This window comes from Phyllosticta capitalensis (genome assembly GCF_038381095.1).
Source record: "Phyllosticta capitalensis strain CBS 128856 chromosome Unknown BKA78scaffold_8, whole genome shotgun sequence".
Lineage (NCBI taxonomy): Eukaryota > Fungi > Ascomycota > Dothideomycetes > Botryosphaeriales > Phyllostictaceae > Phyllosticta > Phyllosticta capitalensis.
The window spans coordinates 1,143,134-1,165,415 of record NW_027117446.1 but is presented as its reverse complement, the minus strand read 5'-3'; the positions used below and the strand labels follow the sequence as shown (position 1 = coordinate 1,165,415).

Sequence of the window (22,282 nt, the reverse complement as noted above, 5' to 3'; positions counted from 1 at the left end):
AAGGCACGGAAGACGGAGCTGCTGGTTCCCGAGCTGCGACAAAAGTCAGGTCATTTTTGAATGATGCGGCGTGATGCTGCGCAAGTATCCAATAATCCAGCGTGTGTCGCGTAGTATTGCTGTGGTTTCGAGCTGTGGATCAAGTGAGACGTTTGTTTTGAATAAAAGAAAAAGGGAGACACAAGGAGCATTCAAAGACGGGTGAAGAAGAATTGAGTTAAAGAGGGATGTGATTCTATTCGTATCGCGAAAACATCGAACAGCGTAGAAAGCGAGGTAAATGTACGTATGTATAGGCTGCGTCTGGCGACAAAAGACGAAAGAGTAAACGCAACAGAGAAAAATCACATGGGGATCCGTGGCATTGATAATTACAAGCGCTGGTCAACCTAACCGAGACAACACGAAGGTGAGAAAAGACAAAGGTATAAGGGATTCTGGGCGGGGCGTTCAACTCCACGCGCCCAGCTCCTCCGTTGCCAGGGCCTTTCAAAACCAATCCCAATGCCAGTGCCAATGCCGTCTCGTCTTTGTAGTTGTTTTTTTGCTTGGCCCTGCGACCATGGCAGGGAAGGGGTATTAATGTCGTCTATGATGGCGGCAGAGAGAAAAGAGGAGAAGGATAGCAGGATGGTATTAGTGAATTTTTGGCAGAGGCGGCGAATGCATGCACTCGGTGCGCCCAATAATTGAAATGGTTCGTGTCAGTTTTGTTCTATGTATTGATTCATGCTTCGCGCTTCTTGAAAGCCAGGTGGCAGTCATCCTGATTTTGTAAGCACGTGTTCAAAGTCGATTTCAAGCAGCAAACTTACCTTGGGGAAAATGGTAGCAAACACCTTGATCTCCTCAGAGAGCGGCGTGACGTCGTGAGTCCAGTCAACCTCCATGGAGAATCTGCCAACCATGGCCATCAGGTTGTTGACCGCGTACACTTGACCCAGACAGTAGTGGGGGCCGGTGCCAAACACGAGCCAGTTCTTGGTCTGCTTCTCCGCGTCGCCGGTGATCCAGCGCTCGGGCTCAAACGAGTCTGGGTTGGGGTAAGCTTCCGCATCGTGCAGGGCCAAGTACGTGGTCGGAATGACCATGGAACCTATTACGTTTTAGCAGACGAATCAAAAAGATCAAAAAGGAGCTTACCCTTGGGAACAGTGTACTCGGGAGAGATAGGGAAATCCTTCTTGGCGAGGTAAGGAACCATGAGGACAGGGGGACGGTAACGCAGGGTCTCCTTGACAACGGCGCGAGTGTACTCCATCTTGTCCATCAGCTCCATGCTCAGGGGGACGCTCTTGTCGCCTCCGCGCAGGCGAAGCTGCTCCTCGCGAATCTTGTCCAAGTGGTCGGGCCTGTCGGCCATGATCTGGAAAAGCCAGGTCGCGGCGCTCGAAGTGGCATCCTGGGAAGCAAACAGGAAGGTGAAGACGGTCATGGAAATCTCAAGATCGGTAAACATGCGAATAACCTGGGCAGGCTTCTCGGGGTTCTCGCCCTTGGCCAGCTTCTGCTGGTAGGCCTCGGACTCGTACATGGAGCGGACCCAGCAGTCGAGAATGCAGTCAGGCTCGCCGCCTGCGGCCATGCGGACCTTGCTCTTGGCGGCGGCCTTGGCGAATTCGTCCAGAACCATATCTGCGGCCTTCTTTCCGTACCAGGTGTTGGTGAAGGGGATGATGAAGGGGAAGTTGACCAATTCCAAAGCCTCGGTGATGTAGTAGTAGTCGTACGCAATCTTCACGACTGCCTCGTCCGGAATGTAGTGGCCGACAAAGGTGCGCAAAGAGACGGCGGTAATGAACTCGCGCATGTAGTGCATAAACGGCACGGCCTTTCCATCGTTTTGGCGGGTGATCTCCAGGGCCTTGTGCAGATATTTTTCGTAGATTTCTTCCTGTCCGTGGAGGTAGATTTCCAGCGCCTGGCGAGTAAAGAGGCCGTTCAAGCCCTTGCGGTATTCAACATGGGCTTTGCCGTCGAGAAAGACCCAGTTTTCGGGGCGCAAAAGCTTGTGCGCAATGTCGACGACGCACGGCTTGACCATTGTGGGGGAATTGAAGACCTTGCGGGACATGTCGCGAGTCGAGGCAATGACGACGAACCTGATTGCGATCAGCAAAATTTGTCAACAGTCGCGTTTTGGGGGCGTACTTGTGGAATACCGAGACACAACTCAGAGGGCCGCTCAGCCATTTTGCGTAGTACTCTTCGAACTTGGGGTTGACGGATTGGAGAAAGGGTCCGACAAAGGGCGCTTTCCAGGAAGGACCAGCGATGGAACCCTTGTTCATAATGTACTTGACTGCCAAGAGTCAGCGATTGAAGCAATGATATTTGCGATGGCGAGTCTAACCTTGGTCATAGACGACGGCGATGGCGAGCAGAGTCACAAGGACGGACCAGACGCTCATGCCCTGGAGCATGCGCCCAACAATGTTGGTGACGGCCGAGGCCGAAGTGAGGGCAGGAATGACATGGGCGTCGGCAGAGGGCGACGCAAAAGAGGCATTGGCGGCAGCCATGGTGAAGTCGTGGTCGGTCGCGATCAGGACGTCAGCGAGAGAGGTTTGGCGCGCCGGGAAATTTGTTATCGGCGGCGGGAGGTTTAGGAGGCCTCAGCAGCGGTGTCGGTGGCCGCGCGTGCTGGCAAGTAGAGCCAGATCCAAGGAGAGAAAATTGGCGACAAAAAGGGGGGAGATGGAGAGGGGAAAAGACGGAGGGAGGGAGGAGGAGGTGGAGAGGAGAAGCAGACGGGCGCTTGTCCTTGGGGTAGCTGTGCCTTGTGAGGTGTGCCGGGAGGTGGTGCGGAGGATTCCACTGGCGGCGTATGCTCGGACGGAGCAGCGAATGGTAGCGACGCGGTGCCTGCAAAGGGCGGGCCGCACGCCATCCAATCTAAGATTGAGATGGGCCTACAAGAGTCTGCCGTGGTCCCAGCATCACCAGATTATTGTTGTTCTAGTTCGGTGATTCCATTGTATTTTGTCTGTCTTGGTTTCTCGACGTCACACTTGGGAATTTCATTCCTGGTCGCATCACGTGCTCTCCGCCCTCCAGGTCTGCCCTTGCCTCCCGTCCCGCTCCCCGCATCTTCTCGTCCATCGTTTCCCTTCCAACGTCCAGCGCATCACCCTCATCCTTCCGCCACAACTACGACACCTGTGGCTATGCGCGCTACTCTCCCGTCCGCCACGCTGCTTCGTGCCCAATGATGACGGGCGGCAGTCATCACTCAAATTAAGGTTTTCGCTAAGGCTTGCCCAGAGCAACGTCGAACGTCAGCTGCTGGCCCGTTGCTCGACATTCACGCCTGTCAAAATGTCATGTCGCCGTCAGATTCTCGAATCTGCCATGTGGTCTTGTCATCTTCAGTCTTGTCAAGAAACATGTCTACTGGTGTCCACAACAGCCCTGTTGCGCACTGCCGAAGACTCAAATTCAAGCTTTTAAGCTTAGCTTACAGTTATGGACTATAACTCTTGGATCCCTGACGGCTCTGCCGGGTCTTGGTGCAATATTTCCCGCGTGATGAAGTGTCGTCGTCTGCTGTCAAAACCTCTTCAAGTCCGTCTCCGTGTCGTCTTCATGATTCCTCTCGTTCTCCCACTCAGTGCTTCGACATGGCGCGTTGGCGTGCATTTCCGCAAGCTTGGATCTTGGCCTCGCTCGTTCCCCTCTATCTAATCCTGGCAGCGTCAGCTATTTGTATTCCAGATGTACCTGCCTCCCTGCTTTACGACAAAGAGGTTTTGAAGCATCCGATCGTGACAGGGGCTTTCGACGAACTCAAAAAGAACTTGACCGGCCTCTTCACTCAAGAGTCATACGACGGTCTTGCTTTCGCTTTGGTACGTACCACTAGACCAGTATCCCCGACCTACTTGCGACACTGCGGTCCGTCCCGCATTCTTCATGCAGAATACTGACTTGCGCAGGTCCATGCATCTAGCCCTGAGGCGGCTTTTACGTTCAACAGGGGGCCTCTCAAGCTTAATGAGTCGAAGCCTGAGGATGGCAAAGGGGCTCAGATAGATGGCGACTCCATCTTTCGCATCGTCTCCATCTCCAAGAACTTGGCCGCCTTTTCTGCGCTTGTCATTGAGCGCCAGAGCCGTCTGCAAAATGCCTTACCAGTCTTGACGTTGGACACACGAGCGCGAGACGCACTTCCAGAATTCGACCTTGCTCCCACAGACTGGGAAAATGGTGGAAGTGAGATTACGTTGTCGATGTTGGGCACTCATAGCTCTGGTCTGCCCCGCGAAGGCTATGCAACGAATTTCGACTTTGTCTCCGGTCAATCCAAAGCCAACGCGCAAACGATTGGCAATGAGTGGACTTCCACCGACCCGAGCGAGGTCATCGCATCTGTCAAAGAGAAACCGCTCCTGTTTGCCCCTGGACAGCGGGTTGCTTGTCAGTATTCCTCTGTTTTTGACGCACAGCTGCTAACTTGGAAAGATTCAAATGCTGGTACCTGCATTCTTGGATGTAAGCCAAAAGATTAATATTCAGGTGCCAGTGCTAATGAGATACAGATGCGGTTGCAGCCTATCGAAACCGTCTGTCATCCTCGAACCTCTTTTGGAACGATATTGTGAAAGAAGACATTTTTAAACCTCTCGAGATGACGCACAGCTTCTTTGGTCCGATTCCTGATGACCTCCGTCGCCTCGTTTGTGTTCCAGCCGGCGAGACTTGGACCGACTTGCAGGTCGGCCCCGGCTACGATCCATCAGGCGGCGGATGGAGCTCCGCCAACGACCTTGTCAAGTACATGTACAATGTCTGGTTGAAACCACAACCCGACCTCATTACGCCGACGCAAAGGCGAAACAGCCTGCAGCCTCGATTGATTCTTCCTGATGGGAAACAACAAGTCGGGTTCGGCTGGGAAATCAACGTTTACAAACCGAATGAAAATAGCTCAACGTTAGCCCCCTATTTGCTCACCTACTGCGCACCTGCTCTTCCAACAGAACAACACTCATCTGACGATGTCCCCAGCTACAACGCATACGGCAAGAGCGGTGATGGAGGCGGCTACCACGCCCGGATAGATGTGCAGCCGAATCTGGGCTATGGCGTCGTCGTCCTCACGGCCGAAGGTTCCCGTCCCAAGAAAGGCTACAAGCGCCTGCGCCCAGACAACGTACTGAGCGACGTACACAACATTCTCATCCCAGCGTTTCGCAAAGCGTACTCGGAAAAGCTCAAGGAAAAGTATGCCGGCGACTACGTCGTGGCGCCAAACACCCCTGGCACCGCAAACGCCAAGGTCGAAGTACAAGACGATACTCTGTTCTTGCGCGAGCTAGTTGTCAACAACGCGTCCGCGCTGGAAAGAGTCGACCAGCTGGCATGGACTGCCGACAGCCAGGAAAGATTCTTCAGCACACCCGACGGCGTAACCCTCAATCCAAGCGAAGCAGTCTTGGATCCGAAAGGCGAGGCGAGAGGCCAGGTGATGCGCATGTCCATTGCGGGGGAGAAGTGCGACTGGCAAGATTTCGATGGGTATGTCGCGAGCAACTGGTAATTACAAGGTGCTGACCTATCGTAGGTACACGGATCCAAATGGATGGCCGCCAGACAAGTTTTTCTTCGTCGATGGCGATGCCGGCATCGAGTTGCACTATCCGCCGTTGGACGGAGTGCTGGTGCGAAAGAAGTAATAACGCTAGACTGTACTGAGTTTGTGGAAGACAGCCGACTGTCCCTTGTCAACAATCATTTCGACTTCGAAAGACGAATCGGTGTTGGTGATGACAACTTAGTTGCGTTACTTATTTATAGGCAAATCGCAGGTATCCACCATACAGCAGCCAAACGACGCGAAACGGGTTGGTGGTGTAGTGGTAACATGTGCCGCGGCTACAGTCGCTCCCGCGGTAATTCTCAGGTTCGAGTCCTGGCCGACCTAATGACTGTAAGCTTTTTGCAGGTTCCTTTTTGCTCCGGGTTGGTGTTTGGAAGAGTGGTAGCGAAGCATGGCCCGTGTGGTTGATGCCGTGGTTGGCGATAACTGGCGTGGAGCGACAACCTCCGCAACCCTTGTCTGGATGAATGCCTTCTCTTTCGATTCGCTCATGCTGGCTGTGTTGTGAAGTACCGGCCAGCTTCGAAATTCTTTGTTTGGAAAGTCAAAATGCTGACCTGCAGACCGTTGGATACGTTTGCTCTGAGGAGAGTTGAATGAGTGCATCAAGCGCAAGGTATCGCAATTTCTTGGTGGAAAAGAGCACAACAAATTCGAAGAGCGTCAGGACGTCGTGGAATACAGGAAACTTGAGTCTCGCCGTGACCAAAGAGCCAAAATCCGAGGCTGTGGCCGGTTGCTTTCTCTCGGAAATTTGGGCCGGATGGCGAGAAAGAGGATGAGATTATACGGAGGCTGGGAGATGGAAGGAGCATGGGTGGGTATGTCAAGTGTGGACGTTGGGAGGCGAATGGTGAGTTGCAAAGGATTCGCAGGTTGATCTGAGGATGACTAACTTGGCTCCTGCTCCACAGCGCAGTGACGAAAGAAAATGTCACCCAAGACTTGCTTTCCAAGTCAAAGCGTGACCAAGCAGTCGAATGCTCCACAGCTCCTTGTAGCTTCTTCTCAAGAGAGTGAACACACGCTACTATCTGGTATTCGGGAGCTTGAATGCTCCTTGTCTCCCTGAAAACTGACTTAGCCAACAGGAAACCTTGAATTGACTGTTCTTTTGTCGCCCACTTTACTGTCAGGCTCTTACCTAGACCGTTGGCCTTCTCGTTCCTGCCCGTTGCGGCCGCCGAACTTCAGCTCATGCGCCCCGATTCTTTTGGTGTGGAAGTCGCGGTCGGGTTCCTTCGTCTTCCAGCCTGAGAACCCGGTCTGACTTTCTGTCATCGATTTCTTGCAACTAAATTACAAAAGCCCTCTTGGCACATCTTTCTCCGATCATAATGCGGTCACGAAGCAGTCGACTGCCGACTTTAGAAGTCAATGACAAGCAGTGTCTCCAGCTCTCATCCTCTCGCCACTCCGACGGCAACTATTTCAGGAAACGCGTCAGCAAAGAGATCCGAAGATTCCGCGAATGGCGTGTTTGCGCAAGGCGGTCGAGATAATTTCCAAGCCGACGCCTAGGGGATGACGACCACGGGCAGTGTTGACGGCACGTGACATGAGGCCAATGACGTCAAATCTGGGCCCGCACGCAGAGCGAGCCACTTTTTATCACGACAGCCTGAACCGACAAAATGGCGCAAAAGTTGAATGGACAAGCATTGCAAAAGAAAACACCACAAATGGTTGCTGCCAGGGCTGCTTGGGAGTTTTGTTTCAGCTCTGAAGACAGCATGGCGGGCAAGTTCCACAGAGACGGCCGGGGATCTGTGGGATCATGTCCTGGAAACAGCACCGCCCCCGCCTGTGGGATTTGGGGGAGCTACAGCCTTGTCGATCACTTTGACAAAACTGTCATTGTGTGGAGCACAAAGCCTCCAGCCGGGCAATCGTGCCTGACGATCTGTATGTGCCTCGTGTGCAACACCTCGACCCTCGCCGTGCCTGGCTTATTTTGCTGCTCCCGTCCGAGTCCCGTCCAACCCGACTGGCCCTGTTGAAAAATGTCTGCCCCAGTTGCGTCAACAAGGCCAAGACGGATCCTGATGGCAGGCAGTACGTACCACCAAGAGCAACGGCCTCCGACAACTCATCCAGACCCAACGCGCGGACACCGGTGACGATGAACTGTGGGTTTGCGTCATAGTAACCTGGCTGGCCCTCCCACCGACATTTACCAACATCAGGCAGGAAGTTGGCTTAAAAAGTTGCCATGTTCTGCTGCACTGAATCTCCCACCCAAGGGCCTCAGTCAAACCCGACTCTCGCTTTACCATCTCTTTTTACTCCTTTACCTCTTGTTTCTTAATATTGGTAATATGAAGTACGCCCTTGCGCCTCTCGCCTTTACCCTGGGTGCCTCCGCTGCGGCCCTCAAGCGCTCGCAGTGCTGCTTCGACCTGACGGCATCGGGCGGCGTTTCTGGCACCGTCGGCCAGCTCACTGATGGCCAGAACCGCATCGGTGGAGGATACTCGCCTACCTCGTTTTGCCTCAGCAATGGTGGCATCACCGACTCCAACGGCCGCGGCTGCATCGTCACGAATGCTTCTGGCCAATTCCAATGCGACGAGGGCAAGGCTCCTACGACGGGCTTCTCAGTTGGCAGCAACGGCACGTTGACTTTCAACGGAAAAGCGCAGTTTTACGGATGCCCTGCGGCGGACGACCAAGACAACATCTACACCCGTCCCGTCCAAGGGCAAGAAAAGTGTGTTCCAGTAATGCTCAGCACCAGCGGCCAATGCTCCTCGTCTTCGGGAGGACAAGGAACTCCCTCTGGCTCGGTTCCCTTTTCGACCCCAGTAGCAAGCGGACCCGTCCCTGGAACCCCATACCAGACGCCCTACGGTACTCCTGCCTACTCTGCGCCAGCAGGCACCTCGCCCGCCTACAGCGCTCCTGCAGAAAGCGCCCCTGGCGAGCAGACCTACACTGTTCCTGTCACTTCCTACACGACCGAATGCCCCGAGTCCACGGCCGGCGCAAGTCCCTCTCCCAGCTGGCAAGGACAAAGCCAGGCTGGATCGTCCGTCGAAAACACACAGCCCGCCCAGGAAACGCCGCCCCCTCAGCAGACTGAGGCAACTCCTGCATACACCCCCTCGGCTTACTCGACCCCTGGCGGTGGAGTACCTCAAAGCTCCATCCCTGCGGCTTCGCCCCCATACCCCTACGACACGCCTCAGCCCTCTCCCGGCGTCTTCACTTCTCCCGCACCTGCTGCCTCGCAGCCTAGCGGCCCCGCTACCCCTGTGACGCCCGTCCCATCTGTGGAATCCAGCGCTGGCGGTGGTAGCGCCCCTACTCCTGTCGTTCCCAACACCCCTGGAACCCCGTATGCTGGAACCCCCTACGCTGGCACTCCCTCCGTCGGCACCCCCTATGCAGGTACCCCTTACGCTAGCAGCCCTTACGCCACCCCGGCGGCCACACCCGCCGGTGCCTGCCCCACCAACCTCGCCGGAGACTACCAGTACCCGCACCTGATCGTGCCCATCAACAGCAGCACGCCCTCGACTGCCTACGGCACGCAGTACAACGGCACTCTCGACTCCTCGACCTGCACGACCTACAACTTCGACATCCCCACCAACTACACGGGCTCGACCTGCACGCTGGAATTCCTCTTCCCGCACCAAGAGGAGCTCGAGACGTCGGCGTTTGAGTTCTCGGCCGGCGACGACGACAGCGTCGAGTTCAGCGCCCTGACCGCTCCCGTCGACCAGAGCACCTCGTGGGACACGGTCCCCGCTGTCCAGAGCGTGTACGGCTCGTGGCCCGTCCGCCCCGGCAATGGCTACGTCCTGGCCAGCGGCACGTGCAAGGCTGGCCAGACGTTTGGCGTCAAGGCGTGCAGCAAGGGCGGGCTGGAGCTGAACTACTTCCAGGACTGGAATCCTAGCCCCATTGGCTTGTTTGTGAGGAGATGCTAGATGCAAGGCGGAGGATGGTGGAGATTTATTGGAAGGGATGGATGGGTGAACAAGAGGAGGTTGTAATGACTGACTGAATATTGAACGAATCAAGGCGCGGAGAGCGAGCTGATGGCGACGAGTGTCTGGTAGACGTCGCTGCCAGGCGTCTTTGGTCGATGCTGCATTTATTGCTCTTAATGACTCTCTTAGTTAGCGAACTGTATTATTGTACAACACCATTAGCACGTACATAGGTCAAGGTGTGGATAATTCTAGTCTTGCACACAAATTGCTTCGCTCGATGCGTCACAAGCTCGGTAGTGGGTTGCGAACGAAAGAAACGCCAACTCCAACGCGGTGCGGGGTGCTCGAAGAATCCCTAGCTATCCTTTTGCGCGCTCGAACCGCCAAGTCTTCGGCGTGCAAAGTGTTTTGATCAATCCCTGTTCGCAAATCTTGCCTTGGCCATCTCTTCTCAACATCCCCCGCGTGGCTGTATGTACAGAACGACGTTCAGCGAGGATGAGGGATCGTTTCTCCAAGGAAAGGTATGGGCGTACAAGGAGCGTTCGTATGTTCGCATTGTAGCATAGAGAAAGAAAGAAGCCGAAGCCCATGGCTTTTTTTTGCTTTGTCGCACACACACACAACGGATAGGAGTCTCCGTCATCTTTGCTTGTTGATACGGAGAAAAACGCAATGGATCTTCAAGCTTTTTCTCCATGTCAGAGTTGCCGGCGTGTAGAGAGCATTCGTAAGCTCCCGTTGGATTTTGACTGAGAGAAAAACGCCACGATCTTTTCAACTTTCTTCTCTATGTCGAATAGGTGGCAGATACCTAGGGATCATTCGTATGATCGCTTTCAATACGACTTAGAGGAAAATGCCAAAAGATCCATGGCGATTTTCTCTGTCAAAACGCTTACAAACAGGTAGCATTCTGGAGTCACTGAAAGGAGATTGATATGAAAGACCTAGAGTTCCATTGTATCTACTGCTTGCGAGCTAGTACGTACGCCTTGGTCCCTAGATCCAACAAGTAGTTCTACCAGCACCCAAAACGAAGGCGTAAGAGCACTAAACTACCATGTCAATCTCAGATCAGAAGAGAATCTTCTTGCCCTTCTCCAAATCCTCGCACTCCTTCTGGAGCTGCTCGCGCCTGGACTTGGTGGTCGGATCCTCGCCAGCAATCTCCTCCAACTGCTCGTCAGTGAGCTCACCAACCCAGGTCGGGGAGAACAGCGTGAGCGGGGTGTCCGGGCCAGAAACCAGGTGGAAAGAGGCAGCTTGCATGCAGATGATGTCGACGACGCGCTTGCTTGCGACCTTGTAGTAGGAGCTGAGAATATCATGCAGCTCCTGGACAACGTGCTCTGTGTTCGTCATGGAGCGAGCCTGGATGATCTGGTCCAGCCCGACGAGTCCAGCCCGACGACCTGACGGTCATGATCGGCACCGTCGGTACGGACGTTGAAGGACTTGTCGGTGAGCTCTTTCTTGATCCTCTCCTGGCGGCTGGAAGTTCTTTGTCAGCAGCGTCATGGAAAATGCATGCATCAAGCCTGGACTTACATCGTCTCCATAGTGGAGTTGAAGTACTTGTTGACGGTAAGGGGGTCACCGAAGCGCTCGACCTTCAGGATGAATTCGACCTGGCCCAGGGCCATCTTGTAGCGAGCCAGCAAGTTGTCCATCAGGACGATCTTGATGCTGCTGCGAAGCTGCTCATCAGGACAGACAACCTTCAACAACGTATCCACAAACGTGTGGGTAAGGGCGATGATATCGCTGATGTAGCCAAGGGACAGGGCTTCCCAGTTCTCAGTCTGAGATTGCATCAGGGTTGATAGAAGAGATGCATTGAAGGTGCCGAGCTCAAATCCACGCGAGTTGGTGTAGATCTCAGTGATCCACTCGGAGATGCCAGACCGCTTTGGTTCTTGAAGAGGCTCGTAGCCCTGAAGGAAGTCCTCCAAATCCAGAGGCGTGTCAATCGAGCGCGGCTTGAGGGGCTTCGCCTGCTTCTTCTCTTTACCGTGCTCCTCGTCATGGTTGTCCTTGGCCTCGGTCTCTTCGTGACCAGTCCTAAATTGGAACTTATGACCACGCGCTTCAAAGTTCTTCGAGAAAGCATCATTATGGTTGCGAACCCAAGTGGCAATCTTCAACTCCGGATGGTCGTTGAAGACGTTGTCGCCTGAGTAGTTTGCGCTCACAGCCGCGCTGGCTATGTTCTGAAATTTGGTTCCGATGGCGATCATGCAAGCGCGCTGCTCGCTGGCGGTAGTTCTGCTTGGTCCCAAGTTCGATATCTCGGCCTGTTTCTCCGCCAGACGCTTGTTGATCTCTGATTTCACCTTCGATACCGCGTCAGTGCACGCACTTCATCCTTTCAAAATGACTGACCTTTGGAAACTCCCTGCGGATGTGGGTAAAGAGGATGTTCTGGAGGCGACTGCGAAGAGACTCGACGCCGACCTTGGCCTTAGGCAACGTGTTTCAAGGTGCTTGGGTGATAAAGAATTCGTTCTCTAGCTTCTTGCGATTCTCGGCGGACTCGTTCGCCTGTGCCTGGCCAGGATTCTTGAGGATGGACCAACCAAGTTTGAGACTTTGCTTGTGGCCTTCAATCAGAGCGATGACGGAAAACTCTGCTCCTTTGTCCACCAAGTCTGGCTTCGTCAGGACACCCAGCGTGCGCTGTCCATCAGGATCGACGCTCTTTGCAGATTGCAGGATCGACTGCGTCGCGATATCGACATTCGCGGGAATGACAGTCAAAAGGACAGAACGCGGATTCTTCATGTAGCCCATGACCATGTTCTCCACAAGGCGCATATCCGATTCCGTAACCGGCGGCTGTGGGTTCTTGAAAATACCTGGAACATCGATGACACTGAGGTGGTCTTGTGTAGGGCCGCTGACGTGGATACTCAGGACATCGTTGGTGAAGATGCTTGAGGAGGCGGACTCCCCATCGGTTGTGCTTGCAAGGCCCATTACCTCGTGGACCTGATGGAAAGTTAGTCTTGAAACTCTTGTAAAGGCTTCGCAGGTGAAGCGATGGGATGATCTGGGCATACCTCATGCATGACAGTCGCGAACGTAGCTTGGTCGAGAGTTGGAAGGCCCTTCTTCGACCAGGCCCGCAATTTCCTGGCATGATCACCGTTGGCGTCTTTTCCAGGAATGATCTCAATTGAGATACCTTCCGTGGCGTTGCGGCGGAACGTGATCTGGGTAGCGAAACGGGTGCAGAGGCCGCTGTCTTTGGGAAAAGGTAGGTCAGTGAGGCTTTCAAGGACGGAGCTCTTGCCGCTCGACTGATCGCCGACGACCACGATCTGCGGAAGATCAATATAACTTCCAATGTTGCATTGGAAGAGCTTGTCGATCTTTTCCAGCATGGCCTTGCCGGCCAGAGAGCTTGGCTTGGCCATGGTGGTGAAGTGGTTGATGCAGGCCAGCGAATGTGGAGTGGGAGGGAGGTGTTGAGTTTTGGATTCTGGAGGGTGCAGAGGTTTTTTGTGGGTGCTGCTCAGCAACGATGAGGAAGGAGCCCGCGCGGACAGATCATGAGGAAGGTGCGGGTGTTGTTTGGAAGTCGCGCGGCGGCATCGCCTACTCGCACCTGCCTCCTCTGCTGTCGTCAGGCGGCAGGCACGCAAACGATCTTGCATATTCTACGGGTGTGTGCATCGATCATATCCAAACCCCATAAATCTCTGAAAGAAGGCTATTCTCTCCCATTGATTGTGGTAGCTTTGAAAGAGCTCGTCGCGAAAGCGCATCTGTTGTTGAGTGATAGCCTGTGTCTCATTGGGCTGCAGTAGGAAGATCAGCTTCATCATGTTAACCAGCTAGAGCGGCCCTTTCTAGGGCATACTAGATGATCAAGACAGCATATTTTATGAGGCGCGTACAAAACAGTAGAGCAGCAGGTAAAAGGAGTGTGTACACTAAGTGCTTGCCCAAGATCTCCATGAAGTAGTGTTGTAGTCCCTCGCCCCACATGTGCCTCGGTCCAGGGATGCGCACTAGCGAAAGGGTCCAAGCTCACCCCGGCCAAGCTCGGCCACAAAAAAGCTCCACTCCACAAGCAAAAATTCAACCACACCGGATGCAGCACGTTCATGCTGTGCAAGAGGGCAAAAAGGCAAAAGAAGATGCAGCTTCTGTGGATCGAACACAGTACCTCCAGATACCGCACAGGTGCTTAGGCTGAAGTGGACTTCAGTCTGGCGCTCTCCCAAGTGAGCTAAAGCTGCAAGTTCATGAAAACGTCCTTGATTGCAATTATTATGATGTGCAATTCTCTCGCTCATCCCTTCCACTACTCAACTCCCACTCATTGTGCGTTGCAAATCTTGCAGACGAATCTTGAACACTGCCTGAGGAGCACAGGATTGACTGATCAAAGACGAGAAGGTCATGAAGCAATGTGGCTGGCGAAAGAAGGAAGGGCAAGAGCCATCAGTCCCACAAAGCAAGAACCCGCCAAACCACCACAACACCAAGTGGGACCCAGCCAAACGCACGCTGTCACACCTCGAGCGAGTCATGAAACTGACCCTGCAGACCCTGCAACTCGGTGCCCGGCCTCGACCTGATCGACAGCATGCCGTTGACGAAGCACAAGCTCATTTGTACGACGAGATCAGCGTCCCGCACCTCCTTGCTTTCTCTGCATGAACGTGTCACTATTGACGAATCCTGCGGGAGTCCTCGAGCAACTTGCGCGCGTTGGCGACGGAGATCCTTCCGGTAGAGAAATTTGGGCTTGGGCGCGCAAGCTGGAGGATGGTGCGAGGCGTAAGGCGACGTGCCAGCCACCGCCGCTCTGGATTCCAGCTGTGGCGCTCAGTGAGAAAAGGACGACCTCGCCGCCTGCTTTTCTCTCACCGCAAGAAGGTGACGACGAGGAAGTAGGCGATGTGAGGGTGACAGTGAGATGGGAGAGAGGAAACGTCGGGGACACCTTGCCAGCCAGAGCTGGTCTAGAATCATGTTTGACAACTTGAAAGTTGCAGGAACAGTCGACAGGAGCGCGCCAGAATCACCACGGCATTTTTCGAAAATCGAGAACCCTTCCCAAGAATCCTCTGCAACGTTGAATTCTTTGAACAAAAATAATCCAAGCAATTGGCCAGTGAAAATGGCGAGAAATTCCGTGTCGATATTGGCAATCCCTTGCAACATGGTCCGGAAATAGATTGATGCAATTCCGTCTTGTAGACACGCAGCGAGGGAGGTTGAGAAGGTTTCAGAGGGGCGGTGAAGATGGAGCACACTATTATTTTGGTGATGGTTGGAAGAAGGGGATGCTTGATCTGAGTCTTGAACAAATTCACTTTCGTCTTGCTCCAGAAGATTTTGCAACTGCGCATCCTCAACTGGTGTGCTTGCTGCAGAATTAGCCTGAAGCCAGATTATCCCAAAATGTGGAATCCCCAATGCCAATCGATGAAATTTGATGGTCAAATTGAGTCGACCGAGATGGTGTTGCAGACTATGGTAGTGCGTGGCCACTACTTACAGCGATGGTGCGGTGATCAGGGTAAGTCGTTGCCGCGCACCAAAGATTTTTCCCCGCGAAAAAAACCCCTGGCCCCCTCGTCACCTCAACGCAGGGGGCCAACCAAAAAAATCTTTTGGGCTACAGAGCTTGCTCGGACTGCTCCTTGTGCTCTCCGGTATCCCCAGGAGTCGTAAAAAGTGCTGGATATAAGCTCTTCCTGCTGAGATATCTCCAACAGTCAAGGAGAAGCCCCTACAGCTTCTCCTACACTGGCCGCGTGGCCCAATGGCAAGGCGCTTGACTACGAATCAAGAGATTCCAGGTTCGACCCCTGGCGTGGTCATACAGACATCTTTTTGCCCCCTGATATAATGGGGTGGTCGTAAGATGACGTTTTGAAGGTGTTGAGATTTTTTTTGCACATCACGTGCACGGGCGGAGCGGGGCGGGACGCCGAGCGGTTTCCGACGGCCCGGCTGAACCAGAAGGCAGAGTAGATGCTTGTTTATGCGCCGGATGAACTGGAATTGGTGCTTTGGGCCTGAGAGGTCGAAGTGTGGGTGGTGGCTGGCAGGGCGTCAGGGGAATCGACCTAGGGGGCATTCCACGAGAATTCTGCAGAGAAGTTGCTCGAAACAAGAATTCAAGCGTCAAGAAGACCACTCTGGAGATGTGCATCAGTGCTTTAGAATCTGGTGGACGACTTTTGATTGCAGACTGTACAAAGATAGTTACACGCACCCCCTGACACGCTCCTCCGCACCAGTCCCCAAGAATAGTAGCATGACTAGCGACGCAGAATATCCAGCGCTAGAGCATGTGCCATTTCAACAGCGTCTCCACCTGGAGTGCCTTCCTCTGCCTTCTTATCCCATCCATGACCAACACCGTCGTATCGCCTGCGAATGACAAAGTGGCCGGGTTCATTTTCAATCTTCTTGGCCAGCTCTTCGGCCTCGTGAGCCAGCGAGTCCTGAGCGGCCGTCACAATCAAGACGTTTCGGGGGAATCTGTCTGGCGAAGAAAAAAGGGGAGAAATCCGCGGATCCCTCTTGTCGAAGCCTTCGGGAATGTACGAGTCGTCAAAGAGGTTGCAAAGACGGGGAGGCAGAGGAGTACCGGTTGGATCAGGCGCCGCTTTGCCCTCGGGCATCATGGCCAGGTTCGTCGGGGGATAAAAGGTGACCACAGAGCGAAACGTATCCTTGGGAAAGACGGACGACGCAGCAGCCAAAGCGAGGTTGCCGCCGGCGCTGAAGCCGGAAAGGGCAATGTGGTCGCGCTTGAATTCGTTAGGGCGTTCGAGAACCCATTTTACAGCATCTTCGACATCGTTGAGGGCGGCAGGAAACGGATTCTCCGGGGCGAGGCGGTACTTGACGTCGATAACGGTGTAATCGGTTTGGTCGCGGACTTCTTGGCAAAAGACGTTGTCGCTGCCGTGAAGAGGTAGGCAGAAGCCACTTCCGTGAAAATTGACGAGGACCGGGGTTGGACTGGGAGACTTGGACTGGTAGACGTGGGCTCTGAGCGTTCTCTTGGCATCTCTTGACGGTATTTGCAACACCTTGTCTGCGGTGATTTTCCTTTTGGGCTTCAGCTTGATTCCCAATCGGATCAGAGTCACGAGAATCTTCAGCCGAAGGTATCGGAAGAAGCTCTTGAGGCCCATCTCGGAGATATGACCTTGAGTCTAGGCGTTGAATGGGAGTGACGATGCCAAGTGCTTTTGTGGTGCTGAATTTGCTACTGTGTCAAGACGTGAGTGCGGAGACGGATTGCATGTGTTGTTCTTCGTCTTCGGCACGGGTCGCTATCTGATACCCGAAACGTCAAGGTGTTCCCGGCCAGGTCAAAGGGCGCCGTGTTAGCATAATGCGCAAATTGTTGCGCTCTTATAACTCGGTCTTAATTGCAATTTTTGAAGAAACTACACCTTTCGCAGTGCTGCTAGTTCATCTTTCATGATATTAGACATTTTGTCGCCAATCCACAGGCCCACCTATTCGCAGCAGAATAAACAGATGTTGGCAATAGAAACGACAAGCAACGGGGAGTTTGACATGCAAATAATGCAGAAAAGATGCTGCCCTTCAAGAGAGCGAAGGACATGGCAAGAGCTGACCTAGACGGATAGGATCCGACCTTTTCCGGAAGATCTCTTGTGTTCCACAACCTTTCCATCAAGCCTCGTTCACCGGTCAGCAATTTGATTGATTCCATCACTCTTTGATTGCCTGCAATGGTCAGGCGACTGAGTAGATAGATTGTCGATCGCAAATACAACGCATCCGAGCCAGGTATCCTCGCTCTTGACCACTGTCGAGCTGAATTATCCTGCATGCGCCATGCCAAATCCCAGCCTGGCTTCATGTGTTGGCAGGCTACGTCTGTCTGCTCAGCCTCGTTGAGACCGGGAATTTTGTGCGCGCACGGCATTGGAAGGCCCTCGAATGCAGATGACGGCGCAGTCGACTCAGTGGAGAGTTTGGAAGAGCAGTCGTGGCATCAGTCAAGGCATCATCTGAGACTGGGTCGATGATTCGTTTTGGCCGTCGAGGCCGCTGGTCCAATGGCCGAGGAGAGCGTGTCGACGTGGTTGGCAAAGTTTGAGTCTGAAAACAGCGGTAAACAACAGATAAAAGTAGAAAAAAGCAAGCAGCAGGATATGGGCGACTGAGACGTGGACATGCAAGCGGCCATGATTTTCGACGAGTCGGTTTGGGCACCATGCGGGAAGCCGAGGCTACGGAAGCCGCGAACCAAACGTCGTTCCCAACATCATCAGATTTCCATCTCCTCTGCGCAACGTCTGCCTTCACACCGCTTCCTTCTTGGCCCGAACTGTACTGTCATACGCAACCAATGCAGACGTCGACACCAGTCAGCTTCCCGTCATCTGCTCCATCTTCACCGCCTCGTATTTAACCCTATCCGATCTCATGTGGTCCTCGAGGCCCACGGCGGCGTGCGATCTCAAAAGTTCCTGTTGTCTGAGCGTAGACCCACCCTTGCCGTTCGATCTCAAATCGCAGGGTTGTCGGCTCTTCCGATTACATGCGATCAAAGTGGACGACGAGAAGAGTCCATCGCAGAAATGGAGAGATCGGGCTTACCTGCATACTGCACGCGTCTCCAGATACATCTCCAGAGCACAGCTTTAGCAGGTCGGAGCAACCGGCCCGTCGGGCCTAGCAGAAGTTGGATCCCATGGCAGTGGCTACCAATGTCATCCAGGAACTAAAGAGGAGCAGCAGGATCCATGCGCAACGGACCATCACATGCGTGTCTTGAGCTGAAAGAGCACCAGCGCGACTTCGAGCGGCGGTGGCCATGGTCCAGATTTGTGGTCGAGCAATCCGCAGGTACGCCTTTTGCTGCGACCGGCTCAAACTGCGGTGGAGCAAGCGGGTAGAGTCGACGAGTGAGATCGGTCCACCATGAGGGGAGTTTTACTTTGCTGCTCGATCAAGTCTCCGTTACACTGGAACTCAGGGTCTCCCACTGGCAGGGAACATGCTGGATCAGAAGCCGACCGTGGAATCGGGCGTTTGGCCGCGATATCGTGGCGTGGAGTGATAAGGCAGACTGCTTGGTTGCATCCGCGCGGAACTGTCGCCCTTCCCGCGCTCCTCCCGCGCGGCACGCGCGAAACCCAGCACATGGATGGAGCTGGCGGGTATGACGCGCAGGCCCGTACCCATCCGCTGGATCATCCGCCCGTCCGCCCTCCCAATGACTCGCTCAACCCAACAACGCCGCTACTTGTGGACCATCCTCACGCTTACAAACGATCTTGTGTCACCTGGCTTTACTATAGGCTTGCTCATCAGAGTCACAGAGGTCGACAAATCAGCTGTGGAAGAACCAGTGCCCAGGTACTCGAGGGCGATGGCACCATGGCGATTGATGTCAGGGGGGGATTTTGCAAAATCCGCCCACGCGCTTATAACGCCTCCACAGGACGCGAGGAGTTCCTGGACATAATTTGCCGAATCGGAGGCTGTTCCGCGATGGGGACAATCTTGGGGTTCACGGGAGTCATGAACTACAATAGACCCGCCGGCTAGACTCCACCAAGATGGATCTTTCGTTTGCCAGCCGGACGGCACGCTTCGTTATATCCAGACGTGTGCTCGATCGATGACTTTTCCCCCTCTGTGAGCGGCATCTTCATTAGGAGGATTCTCCTGTCCTGCCTCAATCGGCTACGGCGGTTGGGAGAAATTGGGCCGATTATTAAAACCAGGCCGGCGCATCACTGTGGGCTCCGCGTGCGTCTGGTCGTCGGCTCAACAGGTGCCTCTGGACGATGAGGATGAACACAAGCAAAATGATGTGCCCCGCAATCTTGATCAATGGCTCGACAAGAAATAAAAAGCCCAAGGACAGCCAAAGCGAGGAACGGACCGCAACGCAAGGTGTTTCGGGAACGTCTCAGCGCAAGGCCGGCCGTCGACGAGTAGCGCCAGCAGCAGGCGCCTGGCGGATCTCGGCGGCGGGGCGACCCCCCGGCGGACGAGCCAGGGAGTGGAGGGGTTCAAGTCGCGATAACCACCAGTCTTTGCTCACCCCGGTTGACAAGCCCCGGACATGGAATCCCTCGAGGGTTTGTTGGTGGTGTCTGCCGGTATGGATGCGTGGCAAGTCACCCGAGAATCAACCATTCATGAGATGCATGAGAGGCATCCATGGCGCGTCCACTCGGGCGCCTGTGAGATCTGTCGCTGCGCTGCGCTGCTCGCTGGCTGCCTGCGTTGCTGCTGCTACTGCTGCTGCTGCTGGCTGCTGGATACTGGAGCCAAAAGTTTCCGACTGCAACCCCCTTGTGAATTGGACAACCTGAGAGACGACAACGCACCACAGCATGTTCGGCTCCAGCTCCGCAAGAATGGGCCGTTCTGCAAGCCGGCTCTGTGCGCCATTTCCGCGAGAGCGGCGGCGGCGGCCAGCGCCAGGGTGTGGATACGCCCTGGGCGAAAATTCGGAGCCCGCGCTCTGGAGAATTGCCCGCCCGCCTCGAAATGCGCACGTCCCTGTGCGCCGTCAAAAAAAGAAGCGCGGGTGGGCGTGTTGATGTAAGCTTGCAGCTCAGCTCCGCGCTGTGGGCTGCTTGTGATCGCGGATTTGCGGCGCGATGCCATCTCAGCCAACACCAGCAGTCGACCAAGTCGGGCCCCATGTCGGACGGTAAAGCCGAGGCAAGCCAGACGATGGGGCTGCTCTGGCTGCTGGAGAAAAGAAGGTTTGCATCCCTGCGGCTGCCGCATTCCTGGCCGCCGGCGCCGTCCCAAGCAACGAAGCAAGACGACGACTGTGCGCGAGTCAGCGGTGCCCATCTTGCCCGCTGTTGCTGCGCAGAGACTCAGCTGTGATGGCCGTCATGGTGGACACCAAATGTCGTACTGCGTGCTCTGCTTTGCGTGGGCCGCCCGCGCTTGGAGGATGGGCGTGGAGCAGCGATGGGGCAGATGCAAGGACAAAAGTATATCTATTCGTTGTCCTACGGGTCATCCACCTGCCCCCAGTTTCGCGAATACAACCTCATCCGCCTCCCAAATCCTTGATACCGCCCCGACCAACCGTGACCGGCCCGCATCCTTAAATTCTGCTTTTACCCTTCACCAAACCCCCTCTACCTGTGCCCCTAGTCGTCGTCATTGCGGCCGTGCTGCAACCATGTCGTCTTTTGGTAATGCGAGCAATGGCAAGGGTGGATCCGGGCACAGCTATCGACACTCAAATTACAATCACCCGTCACCCACTCGATCCAATTCGCAGAGCTCCTCGACCGGTCTTCCAACGCCTGCTGCCTCTCCCCAAGCGCTATCGCCCACTGCTCAAAACTACTCGATGCTCTCCACGTCGCCGACCCACGCCCAGCAGCCCCGCCGGCTGCACAACATGTCAATTTCGAGCATTCTTTCTCCAGACAGCAGCCATAGGAGCCCCACGGCCGGAGCTGGTCGAGCCGAATCGCACGGGGTCGAAAGTGACGTCAGAATCCATCCGCCCATGACGTTCAACGAGGACCCTAAGAAAATCGAAAGCATGCTGGAAGGCCTCAACCCCGGGAGCCCCGAATGGGTTGTCTGGAAAGAGTGGTCAGACTGGCTGGCCGAGGGCAAACCAGTCGATCCAGTCGACAAGAAAAAGATGGCCAGGTGGATTGCTGAGGAGGAGGCGCATGCAAAAGCTGTGCGGGCGCGCAACGCTGCCATCAAGATGGAAAGCTCGACCTGACGCCCATTGCTGCATTCCGGACGAACGATACCCACTTTTCTCGCATCGACGATTCCCCCGCAACTTTGAGATTCGCTACGACGCTGCGGCTTTTTGACGTCTTTTCTGGGTTTTGGCGTGGCTCTTTGGGCATACTCTTTTTTATTTTCGCATTTTGGTGTTGGAGCGTTGGATCCTGTCTTTGGACTATTTTGCATCGCAAGGGCGGGTCGCAGTTGGCATACAACAGAAGAGATTGATTGGAACTACAGAGGGACGAGACGAATCGGCTTGATTCAAAAGGTCTCATCAAACACGCCCTTGTTCTCCATGAGATGAGCAACATTTCCTGTACACTGCAGGCTCGAGCGGCAGAGTCAAGTCTCTTTCTACCGCAATTTGACATCGACCCAAATAGGGCGTAGAACGAGAACCATCGTGCGCCGCACGCTTTCATCGGTAGCACTGCTAGTTTCTACTTCAACGAGGCCAACAGTATTGCGTTCTCGAAAAGACCAAAAGTCCCTGGAGTGCACTTGGAGTCGCGCAAATTCCCCTAGGACCCTGTGTGCTTTGGGCGAAGCACCTTGCTTCTGGCTGACCGGGGTTGACGGAGCGCTCCCGACGGATCGTTTCCCACCTACCAGGAGAAGCCTCAAACGCCAAGATACAGAGGCGTCGGGGTTAACGTGATGCGGTCTGGAGGTTAACATGTGCTGAAGAGAGCGCCATCCCGGTAGATGTTTTTGCTCCTTTGGGCAGATTCCCGACTCTCGAGACTCTGGGGCGATACAACGTCCGACGCTTTGGCCACTAGCAGTAAAACAAAAACATCGTTCTCGTCCAGGAACCCAGGGAGCATCACAAGGAGCCTTCACCCCTGTTAAGCGGCGGCGGCCGGCGGCATGTAAGCTTTACCCGAACGGCAATGGGATCATGGCCCGTGGCAGCCAATCAGTTCTGCCCCTCGTACTACGAAAGAAACGTGTCAAACGACATATCGTAGAATGCTAGGCAGTGTCG

At 54.6% G+C, this 22,282-nt stretch overlaps 11 protein-coding genes and 3 non-coding genes across 14 annotated transcripts; 9 read left to right on the top strand and 5 right to left on the bottom strand.

The window, feature by feature from the left end:
* Positions 1-745: 745 nt before the first annotated feature.
* Positions 746-2,782, bottom strand: BKA78DRAFT_320476 (sterol C-22 desaturase). Its single transcript, XM_066888955.1, has 4 exons — positions 2,354-2,782; positions 2,152-2,302; positions 1,144-2,102; positions 746-1,096 (listed from the first exon to the last, which is right to left on the bottom strand). The coding sequence occupies exons 1-4, from the start codon at positions 2,520-2,522 to the stop codon at positions 762-764; spliced, it is 1,614 nt and encodes a 537-aa protein (XP_066741971.1). The 5' UTR covers positions 2,523-2,782; the 3' UTR covers positions 746-761.
* A 685-nt stretch (positions 2,783-3,467) lies between these two features.
* On the top strand, positions 3,468-5,728 carry BKA78DRAFT_381669 (beta-lactamase/transpeptidase-like protein). Its single transcript, XM_066893016.1, has 5 exons — positions 3,468-3,848; positions 3,936-4,416; positions 4,462-4,491; positions 4,539-5,517; positions 5,564-5,728. The coding sequence occupies exons 1-5, from the start codon at positions 3,621-3,623 to the stop codon at positions 5,673-5,675; spliced, it is 1,830 nt and encodes a 609-aa protein (XP_066741970.1). The 5' UTR covers positions 3,468-3,620; the 3' UTR covers positions 5,676-5,728.
* A 113-nt stretch (positions 5,729-5,841) lies between these two features.
* On the top strand, positions 5,842-5,923 carry BKA78DRAFT_t142. Its single transcript has one exon. It is a non-coding gene; the product is annotated as a tRNA-Cys (tRNA).
* A 1,994-nt stretch (positions 5,924-7,917) lies between these two features.
* On the top strand, positions 7,918-9,534 carry BKA78DRAFT_354935 (ubiquitin 3 binding protein But2 C-terminal domain-containing protein; the record flags this gene model as incomplete). The annotated part of the gene is made up of 1 exon (XM_066891813.1): positions 7,918-9,534. The coding sequence occupies one exon, from the start codon at positions 7,918-7,920 to the stop codon at positions 9,532-9,534; it is 1,617 nt and encodes a 538-aa protein (XP_066741969.1).
* A 1,083-nt stretch (positions 9,535-10,617) lies between these two features.
* Positions 10,618-12,959, bottom strand: BKA78DRAFT_332671 (P-loop containing nucleoside triphosphate hydrolase protein; the record flags this gene model as incomplete). The annotated part of the gene is made up of 6 exons (XM_066890004.1): positions 10,618-10,914; positions 10,956-11,034; positions 11,092-11,876; positions 11,926-11,974; positions 12,077-12,531; positions 12,603-12,959. The coding sequence occupies 6 exons, from the start codon at positions 12,957-12,959 to the stop codon at positions 10,618-10,620; spliced, it is 2,022 nt and encodes a 673-aa protein (XP_066741968.1).
* Positions 12,960-13,645: 686 nt separating this feature from the next.
* On the top strand, positions 13,646-14,214 carry BKA78DRAFT_320473 (uncharacterized protein; the record flags this gene model as incomplete). The annotated part of the gene is made up of 2 exons (XM_066888954.1): positions 13,646-13,872; positions 13,940-14,214. Exons 1-2 carry the CDS (start codon positions 13,794-13,796, stop codon positions 14,209-14,211), a joined length of 351 nt encoding a protein of 116 aa, XP_066741967.1. The 5' UTR covers positions 13,646-13,793.
* BKA78DRAFT_t140 lies at positions 13,687-13,787 on the bottom strand. Its single transcript has one exon. It is a non-coding gene; the product is annotated as a tRNA-Phe (tRNA).
* A 1,094-nt stretch (positions 14,215-15,308) lies between the features above and the next one.
* Positions 15,309-15,380, top strand: BKA78DRAFT_t143. The gene has a single exon. It is a non-coding gene; the product is annotated as a tRNA-Arg (tRNA).
* A 120-nt stretch (positions 15,381-15,500) lies between these two features.
* BKA78DRAFT_176205 (putative esterase/lipase) lies at positions 15,501-16,813 on the bottom strand. The gene is made up of 2 exons (XM_066883337.1): positions 15,756-16,813; positions 15,501-15,701 (listed from the first exon to the last, which is right to left on the bottom strand). The coding sequence occupies exon 1, from the start codon at positions 16,707-16,709 to the stop codon at positions 15,825-15,827; it is 885 nt and encodes a 294-aa protein (XP_066741966.1). The 5' UTR covers positions 16,710-16,813; the 3' UTR covers positions 15,501-15,701; positions 15,756-15,824.
* Positions 16,814-16,854: 41 nt separating this feature from the next.
* Positions 16,855-17,601, bottom strand: BKA78DRAFT_176098 (uncharacterized protein). Its single transcript, XM_066883333.1, has one exon. It carries the CDS (start codon positions 17,474-17,476, stop codon positions 17,000-17,002), a length of 477 nt encoding a protein of 158 aa, XP_066741965.1. The 5' UTR covers positions 17,477-17,601; the 3' UTR covers positions 16,855-16,999.
* BKA78DRAFT_176351 (uncharacterized protein) lies at positions 17,447-18,578 on the top strand. The gene is made up of 2 exons (XM_066883338.1): positions 17,447-18,237; positions 18,292-18,578. Exons 1-2 carry the CDS (start codon positions 17,727-17,729, stop codon positions 18,450-18,452), a joined length of 672 nt encoding a protein of 223 aa, XP_066741964.1. The 5' UTR covers positions 17,447-17,726; the 3' UTR covers positions 18,453-18,578.
* BKA78DRAFT_176171 (uncharacterized protein) lies at positions 18,380-19,503 on the top strand. The gene has a single exon (XM_066883336.1). It carries the CDS (start codon positions 18,478-18,480, stop codon positions 19,105-19,107), a length of 630 nt encoding a protein of 209 aa, XP_066741963.1. The 5' UTR covers positions 18,380-18,477; the 3' UTR covers positions 19,108-19,503.
* On the top strand, positions 19,188-20,159 carry BKA78DRAFT_176101 (uncharacterized protein). Its single transcript, XM_066883334.1, has one exon. It carries the CDS (start codon positions 19,350-19,352, stop codon positions 19,881-19,883), a length of 534 nt encoding a protein of 177 aa, XP_066741962.1. The 5' UTR covers positions 19,188-19,349; the 3' UTR covers positions 19,884-20,159.
* A 275-nt stretch (positions 20,160-20,434) lies between these two features.
* Positions 20,435-21,280, top strand: BKA78DRAFT_297753 (uncharacterized protein; the record flags this gene model as incomplete). Its single annotated transcript, XM_066886813.1, has 1 exon — positions 20,435-21,280. One exon carries the CDS (start codon positions 20,435-20,437, stop codon positions 21,278-21,280), a length of 846 nt encoding a protein of 281 aa, XP_066741961.1.
* Positions 21,281-22,282: the final 1,002 nt, after the last annotated feature.